The 9,011-nt window shown below is 45.2% G+C and overlaps 1 protein-coding gene and 1 non-coding gene across 2 annotated transcripts in view; both read left to right on the top strand.

Moving 5' to 3' along the window:
• The first annotated feature begins 80 nt into the window (after nucleotides 1-80).
• On the top strand, nucleotides 81-152 carry TRNAA-UGC (transfer RNA alanine (anticodon UGC)). The gene has a single exon. It is a non-coding gene; the product is annotated as a tRNA-Ala (tRNA).
• A 5,842-nt stretch (nucleotides 153-5,994) lies between these two features.
• The window catches only part of LOC149365674 (uncharacterized), a 40,912-nt gene continuing 37,895 nt past the window's right edge, over nucleotides 5,995-9,011 (top strand). The window contains exons 1-2 of the mRNA XM_089545191.1: nucleotides 5,995-6,237; nucleotides 7,053-7,139. Coding sequence (XP_089401317.1) covers nucleotides 6,081-6,237; nucleotides 7,053-7,139 — 244 coding nt within the window. The 5' untranslated portion in view covers nucleotides 5,995-6,080. The remainder of the gene's footprint in view (nucleotides 6,238-7,052; nucleotides 7,140-9,011) is intronic.

The following is a 9,011-nucleotide window of genomic DNA, read 5'->3' as shown; positions in this document are numbered from 1 at the left end:
AAGTATTAACAAATAAACACAATACAAAAAAAAAGTGTCTATAGGATTAAATATTTACTTTACGTCCCTGTGTACCAGCTGGGGGTGTAGCTCAGTGGTAGAGCGTTCGCTTTGCATGTGAAAGGCCCCGGGTTCGATCCCCGGCACCTCCACAATAGTTTTGCAGCTTTTCTTTTTACATTCATAGAGTTTTCTAGGTTAGAACGGCGAAACACGCACGCAAGCCCCATTACGAGGACACGAGTGAAACATGATTCCGGGGATATCTGAATAATAACCGCGTATCCTTTTCCCTACTAGGGCTTCCGAAAGATGACATAGGGATGTCCCTGATCTAAATGTCCCGATTAACTCTATGGGTTATCCGGTGGATAGTCTTATTACGGGCACTTATACATCATATGTTTTTCGTGTACATCCGCAATATAGGCGCGGTATCTGCTTCTATAGTACCTTTTATAGCTAAAAAATGTTACAATTCCAAGCTACCCGGGACTATAGGATGCGCCTCTCAAAAAGTCACACAACGATGCTCACTATCTCAGGTGGAAAGAAAAGAGCGCAAGTGGCCTTAGGACGCGCTTTTAGACCCGATCACACAACCTTCATGGCCAATTTACCGAAAAGTGTGCCCAGGATGACACGCTACGTTCACCACCGTTCCCACGCTCCGACCCGCTTAGACTCCACATGGTTTCAAAATTCCCGCGACGCAGTTGTCGATGCTTTCCATTGGTTCACAATAATAAAATATAAAACCTCATTTAGACCTTTCCAAAAACTAGTTTAAAAAAAAGGCATTTTTTTGTTATGCCTTTATTTTTGAATTTCTAAATTTTGCTTACGCATTGGCGTGTGTTTGTATGATCGCTACTAGAGGATTGAATGATGCAGAAAACTACCGGAAGTAAGTTGTCTTGTCCCGAAAGTCAGCCTTTGGCAATGCGCAAAATCTGCAGGTATTTTCAGTTTCAGTTTTGTTTCCCACTTAGCATTACGTCTTTTTGCCGGTCTCGTGTTTTTCACGACAATGACTACCTGTTGCGCCGTCTTTTGCACGAAGAGAACAGCAAAGTATTCAAAAAAGACGTTTCATTGCATCGCAGTGGGACGGCACTTGCAGACGACAGGAGGTTGCTGCACACAGCAAGTCGTCTGCTAAGTTCTGTCATCCCGTTGCGCTGGCGTCGCCAACTATGCTTTTTACTGTGATGCACGTTCCCGTGCTCAAGCCCAAATTATGCTATCAGTGGGGATAAATTTAAGAAAGAATAGGTGGAAACCTTCACCAGGCAGCCGACTTTTCAGTGACCGTTTTACCGAATTATGTTCAGACCGGACCGGATCGAGGGAGGCTACTCTCTGGTGAGGTGCCGGCGGTGTTCGGTTGTTTCACATTAGCGCCTCCAAAAGGTAAGGTACTGCTTTTTCGACAGAGAGTGTCATGTACTGTTTCGTAGTGTAGCAAGTTATGCCTGAATGGGCTTTTATTCGTGATGCTTGGTGCAGTTGACCTCTAACAACGCTTCTCACGCAAGCTGCAGCATTCGTCTTTCTAGTCAGTCGTTCCTCTCGCGCTGTGCAGCTGAAACGTGGCTGTGCTTTGGAGTTCGATCTGGAAGGTAAATGACACCCTAAAGCGATTAACATCGCCTGCCATCGATGAGAAGAGTCATCGTCTGCCACCAACTCGAAACTGAAACTGCGGCAGCTGTATAACGAGTGGCTCTTCGAGCGTAAGGATTTCCGCGCGTTCGTCTTTCCTTTGCTACACGAAAATTCGGTTTTAAGATGACTTAGCCTCATCGTCATTGCATTACTTCTCCTCTACGCTTGGAAGACAAGAACCAGATAAGAACATAGTGTTTAATGCACGTACCCCTTGGCCGCGGCAGGGTGAGACCTGCATGCCTGTTTTCTTCGGTTTCTCTGAAATTACAGAGTTCCGCACACAATGCTCACATTTATCGAGTTCAGCTTGCTTGTTCCTTTCACAGAACAGCAGACATCCGGTGGCTTTACTCGCGCTCGTCTCGGAAAGCGGGATTGCGGCATCCAGCTACCTAACGGAGATCAGTGGTTTGTATTCTATGTATCTACCGCGGCACATTCAGCTGATTTGTGTGCTGTTACCGAACCGTGTGGCACAGTTGTGTGCACCCTTCGAAGCATTTCCCGCCTTTTACTCGTGCGTTGGGTGTCGGCGTCGAATTTTTCCGATCACGACGAGCGTCAAGTTTACTAACAGCGCTGACTCCGTGTCCGACTGTTTCTCCGTCGTCGAAGAATGCCGTTGGGGGCAGCAAAAGTAGAAGCGCGACGATGAGTACATCAACAGGTAAGCGTTTCTCCACATCTTGCGCATACGCCCTAGCAGGGCCATAAGACATGTCTCAAGTTACGACTGTTCTACGCAGGCTCGGGGTTCATCAGTCTTGGCTCTCCATGGGTAGTCATTTCGGAATCGCCTCGCAGCTGTCGTACCGATGAATCTTGGACCAGAGGCTGATGTGGACTACCCAGAAGAAACCGCATCCGCCGAAGCAACGACGCCGGTAGGCACCCCAGTCCCCTCTCACCTCGAACCGTTCGCAATTATATTTGTCTTACATCCATCACTGGTAGACTCAATGTGATGGCAGTATTCCCGACTACATTCGCATCAAACTAGTGAGCAACCGTTCGTCATACACCGTTCCGGTTGCGTCATACTATTTGGTTGGTTGGTTTATGGGGTTTAACGTCCCAAAGCGACTAAGGCTATGCGAGACGCCGTAGTGGAGGGCTCCGGATAATCTCGACCACCTGGGGTTCTTTAACGTGCACCGACATTGCACAGTACACGGGCCTCTAGAATTTCTCCTCCAAAGAAATTCAACCACCGCGGCCGGGATCGAACCCGCGTCCTTCGGGTCAGCAGCCGAGCACCATAACCACTGAGCCACCGCGGCGGCCCCGTCATACTATTTGTCTTTGCATAAAGCTTACATGTTTTAGTCAATTTGAGGCTATCTCGCGACAGGGGTTCGAACCGATGACATAAGCACCTTCAAGTAGGTACCTTCCCAGACTTTACCTCTAGAGGTGTACACCGAGATGTCGAGATGTAAGAGTTACTGCCGCTGCAGGGTTCGAACCCGGGAACTCCGGCTGAGCAGCCTTATAAGTGGCCTCTGATTCCTTTTTTCATGACTAGGCGCAGTGGCTCAGTGGTTATGGTGCTCGGCTGCTGACCCGAAAGACGCGGGTTCGATCCCGGCCGCTGCGGTTGAATTTCTTTGGAGAAGAAATTCCAGAGGCCCGTGTACTGTGCGATTTCAGTGCACGTTAAAGAACCCCAGGTGGTCGAAATTTCCGGAGCCCTCCACTACGGCGTCTCTCATAGCCTTAGTCGCTTTGGGACGTTAAACCCCATAAACTAAACCAAACCAAACCAGGCCTTGAAGATTGCAACGTGACGCTGCCTCCTAAGTATACTTCTTTTTCCTCAACTACGTGAACTCTGTTCATTTCCGTTCCAACAGTTCACAGTGCGGATTGTTCGACAATGTTCAAGGCTATAGTGTTTGGGTGCCTCACGAGTGCGGGAGCAGTATGCGATTCCTGATGTTTCGAAACATTGCGTGCACAATGCGTCCGCGCGGAAACCGCATGTAGGCCTGCCTCTATCTCCATAGCAGCGCATTGCAAGGATGGGGTTCTCGGAATATTGCAAAGAGTCAAGGCTAGCTGCGATGAACGAAACTGAAAGCATCTGAAGATTATGATAGCCTTGCTTATTTTGAAATGCATGTTTGATGCATAATCCTAAATGCCCCACTTTTCTAACGTTTCTGAAACGGTATATGTATAGACTTGAAATAATGTCTTTCTAAACGTAATCTATTTATGCGCCCAAGACACTGTCTTAGACACTGTCTGAGGAACAAATAAAGAAAAAAAAACAGTTGACATGCCACTGTTGCTAAAACGTTAAAAAAAACAACACTGTAGTACAGAGCCCGCCAATAGAATGCACAGCTTTAATCAACACTTAGAAATAAACGAGAAACAAAAGCGGTGACAGTACAGAGCTACAACACAGAACAACCAAAATATGTAACACTAATGCCGATGCCATGAAAGATGCCCTCATAAGTGTCAGTGACAAATTCTTACCTACTAAAGTTCACAATAATTTTTGCTTTACGTAGAGACTATGATAGGTGCAAACAAAAAGATTTAACTGTGAAGTTCTCTTAACTGAAGTGCATCACTGCCGTATGAAAAGCGGAAAGAAGCTTGGAAACACTGCTTGAAGCAGACTTGTGTTTCTCTGAAATATTTTACAGCATTTTAGTGATGCCCTTCTAATGTTATAAGCATATGTGTTCTACAGATGTGTTTTGAATGCACTGTGTGCCATATGCAATGAAATATGTGTTCTAAATGCGCACTTCAATAAGAAAGCCGGTTATATAGGTTCGGGTCGCAAAAAAACTAACGGTTACTTATTACAGGAATGTACAAAAACTAGTCCTAATTCTTAACGGTGTGAAATTGACACATCGAAACAGCCGGTTTGTCATATGAGAACTCAGGAATCTGGAGTTACATGTATAGTTTTTAGAAGATGCACATATGCCGATAGAGAGAGAAAGAGAGAAAAAAAAAACACTATTCCCGAGGGCGAAATCTGTCTTCACACATATGACGGAAGACGTTCTACAATGCAGGCTCGCTGTTTTGGGAAACATTTACTGCTTTCCCTTGAGAACGTGAAAAAGCGCCCCCAGTTTCGATAAATAACTCACTGTTATCGGCAGCACACGCTCACGAATTCTCAGTGTACACAGTTGTGTTACTAAGCGTACTGCAAACGTCTTAATTTCCGTGAATACCAAATTTTTGCGTTTTTCTCGAATCGCATGAATCTGACGAAAAACTGACGCCGCGAATAATTTTGGCAAAAGGAGTGTTGAAGGGGCCTATCATCTCTGCTTAGCAATATTTAGTAGTCGCAAAATATATGGTGATTTTACCCGAATTCGCGTAAATAATCAGTCTTTTTGCAGGATAGCACCTGTGAGTATTAAACGCTGTACTTGTCTCTGTTACAGTATGACAGGGTTGCCACATTTTGAACGTTGCGCATTGTTAGTCGTACGACGAACGTAATGTGCTACATTAGTATCTTATTTCTAAATTTACATTTTAAAGGTGATATCCAGTTGTACCTGGGACGGTAAATAAAATGTTCCATATAATTTAAAAATATGTAAAATACGTTATAAAATTATAAAAGTGTTGAATTACACCTTCATAACGTATAGTTTGACGCGAACATTCCGACCACCACAAATGCGTCACGCGGTAAATTTTGACGCAGTGATAACGTTGTCACATGGTACATGAAATATATAACGCGTAAGAAATTCATAAGTTCATTACAGCGTTCCATGCTACCTGGGTGCTTGTTTGTAACCGCTTATATACCTCGCGTGCAAAAGCGCGCCCTCACAACCTTGTCAGTTGCGAATACTCCGCGCACCCTCCACAAATCAGAAAGTACTCAAAAGTTGCACGTCTACAAATTGTCGCGTCACCTGAGATAGGAAAATGAACTATCTGTTAACTCGAATGGCTTAGAGAGACGAAATACACCTCAAACTTTTTGTTATTCCTATGTAGCGCACAGGTCAGCCGGCTTCCGAAAAACGGAAACAAAAAATGGCGAAGATTTTGAAATGGAGTTTCGCGAGAGGCGTACCTGCGGTCTCCGCAGAACCGGCGGCAGACAGAGTGCCTTTTTTTCTTTGCCTTAATTCTTTTTTTCTTAAGACGCACTGCCCGGGCTATTGTTCGGGGAAGTCTATTCGTGCTGCCCAACAATACACTTGACCATGAGGTCTGCCTGCAATCCGTCATGAGATAGAACAAAAAAAAAAGGAAAGAAAAAGGAAAGGATATCGCCGCTGTGCGGTAGCTGCGTCGTTACTTGCGCGCCGTTTTCTCCCCATCATTTCTGCAACGCTCAGAAATACGATTGGTCTCTGAGTTGGTTGTGAGGCAGGCGAGCTAGGAATACTACCTACCTAACGATGGTTTTCTCGCTTGCAAGAACATTCATCGACGTCGCAAAGAACGCGACCTCATCCATCACGAATAATGCGCTGACAAATGCTGTAGCCGGCGCACCAGGGACTGTGCTGAATACTGCGCAAACCTTGACCGCTCCCGTTACCAGTGTTATTGGAAGTGAGTCTACTCTTTTAATCATTCGTTTGGGTCTCTTTTATTTTTCTAATTATCAATAATTCGAGTGAAGTAAAGTTAGCAGCCTGATGTCGTCTCAAAGAGCGATATATCCTGTTGCATTTGCATCTCTTGATAAAGTAAGTAGTAGCTGCGTTCTGAAACTCTTAACTGGCACCTCCAATCTTCCTATCAGCATCGAAAGCCTTAGTGAGCACCGAAAAAAACGCGACCGTTCTGCTCAGGGCCAAGTTACCAATCCTGTATCTGGCATGAGTACTTGAACTGTCATTTTTTTATTGGCGAAATGAGCGCGGTTATACTCTATAACGCCCTCACATCTTCAGGATGCCACCGCAAGCACTCGTCGCGGACAACGCTTCAAGCAAGTGGCTGAGCTCAGCTCTTTAACGAATCCTCCGTTGATTATCAGCTTTTGTAGACAAAAATACCACCTCTATTTCTTCAGTTGTAGGCAAGCCGAGACTATTACTGCATGGGAGTCGCGAAGAACGCGACGTCACGTGTCGCGGACAGGATATCATGCAAGTGGCTTCCCAGATTACCATCTTAGCCCTTTAGTTACAACTCCCTGTTGAAGAGACTGACAGCTGATAACTCATGCGATCCCACTGTACCTGCGTTGTAGACAGTTTTAAGCACCTCGACTGCTCTACTCCATGGGCATCGCGAAAAATGAAATCACACTGTGAAGGACGCTGTGGCAAGCAAGTACGCCCTTGTCTGTGCAGTTTAGCCACGAGCAGTTCATGTGAAAATCTAGTAAAGATGAACTGTTTTCATTCCTTCTTTGTCAGAGCTCCCTGGGAAGGTCGCTGCAGCTCCAAATTTAGTATTCACCGTCGCAAAGAATACAACCAAAGTGATCGCCAAAGGAGTATCAGGCGAGTACAACTTCGTATTTACGAGTACCCATATACTCCTTTTTATTGCATTAATTTCAACAAGGAAAACGACCACGACGCAACACACCGAGGGTGTATTGCCCCATCTCAGGAGACTCCGCTGCTTATTGCTGTCCAGCGGAGTCGCGATAATATTTGTATATATACATGTGGCGTGCGTTGCTTTTGAATAAATGTATTCTGTAGGGAAGCAAAAAGATGCGACAAACCGCGCAGCGCACTGTTCCCTCTCACGCACGCACGCACGCACAGGAATTTCGAAAGCGCGGTTACCCTCAGCACTGAGACCCAACGAATTCTGGCTACATTGCGCCAAAATGCACGCGCTTTCGAGAAGCTTGCGGGCAAAGCAACTTCTCCAGAGCACGTAACTCGTCGAAACAGCCAAAATTTGTTGGGCCACAGCGCCGAGGGTAATAACGTTTTCAGGATTCTAAAAACTGATATGGATATTACTTAAGGTGGACCACATGCCTCTCAATAATCAAGAAGCCTTTAAGTAGTAGTTATAAAGTTAACTATTCAGTATTAGTTAAACCGACTGCCATTAGCTCGTCTTAGCCAATGCTATGGCGAAAAAATTTCTCTTCTAACTCAAAAAGCCTATTTTTAAAAATTGTGCAACGTCTTAGCTGAAACACCCTGTATACGCCTCACCTTACCGGACAAACAACCAATAATAATGTCTGTCCGGCGAGGAATCTGAGAGAAAACCACGCCTACTCATGGCTCCTCTGCTCGATCTGCCTTACTGAGGATTGTAGTGATTGTAGTAACTTGTTGCGGTTGGGCTTTGCGCTCAGTAATGTGAGTTGCGTTAAAGTCACTGTCACGTTAAAGTGTGTAACGTTAAAGTCACACTGTCATGGGCTGCTTCGTTGAACAATACGTGCGTTTTTAATGTAAAAGTTGTTTATATTGTCGAGCACAGAAAGCGCCTTTGTTGTGTTTTATATGGAAGGTGAGTCGTACCGGATTAACTATTTATTTCACCAGCCTACTTGCGATATCAGTGCACGTTAAAGACCACCTTCTGTCCGGTTTCTGGTTTAGTTTGGTTTACGTGGGCTTAACGTCTCAAAGCGACTCAGGCTATGAGGGACGCCGTAGTGAAGGGCTCCGGAAATTTCGACCCCCTGGGGTTCTTTACCATGCACTGACATCGCAGAGTACACGGGCCTCTTGAACTTCGCCTCCATCGGAATTCGACGGCCGCGGCCGGGATCAATCCCGCGTGTTTAGGGTCAGGTTTCTACCATGTTTAATTTTTTTTTCTGAATATTTTACCTATATTGTCTACCAGGTCTACCGAATTAGCTAGCGTCCCCCTTCTCAAGCACTATTTAGGAGAAAAAAGAATAAGCAGTGTGGTGTGCGCATAGCCTTAGCTCGGTGGCGTTGACACAATGTTTTCGCTTTCTAAGGCACTGTTAACAATGAGGTTGAGCAGATGTAAAGTGAACAATGGCATATTTCTCTATGTGTGAAATGAGAGAAGCGAAGTAGCGTTGATCTGCCGTTAGGATAACGCAGTTTCCACACCGATTAACCGTGAACCTGGGGTAACATTTCGATTGTCAGAATTGTTAGACTAAGCCTGTACAAGAATACCCCTCTCCATCTCCTGTTTCATTTTTTTTTATTCATCTAGAACAACGACCCTGACTCGCCTTAACAGTTTGGCGAACAATAGAAAAGTCGGCAAGTTGGGCAGTATATCCATCTTGTTAAGCAGCACGACTATATTTGTAAGCCGAAAGAAAAAAACTGGGACTGGCGGTTTATCATAACTGCGTATTCTTTTCCAATTTTTAAACGCAGAAATCTAACTTGCAGAGGCAATGAAATCAA

This window comes from Amblyomma mixtum, chromosome 1 (genome assembly GCF_055824585.1).
Source record: "Amblyomma mixtum isolate Tamu chromosome 1, ASM5582458v1, whole genome shotgun sequence".
In the NCBI taxonomy this organism is placed as follows: Eukaryota; Metazoa; Arthropoda; class Arachnida; order Ixodida; family Ixodidae; genus Amblyomma; species Amblyomma mixtum.
The sequence above is the reverse complement of the archived record's forward strand: the minus strand, read 5'-3'. Positions and strand labels throughout refer to the sequence as shown.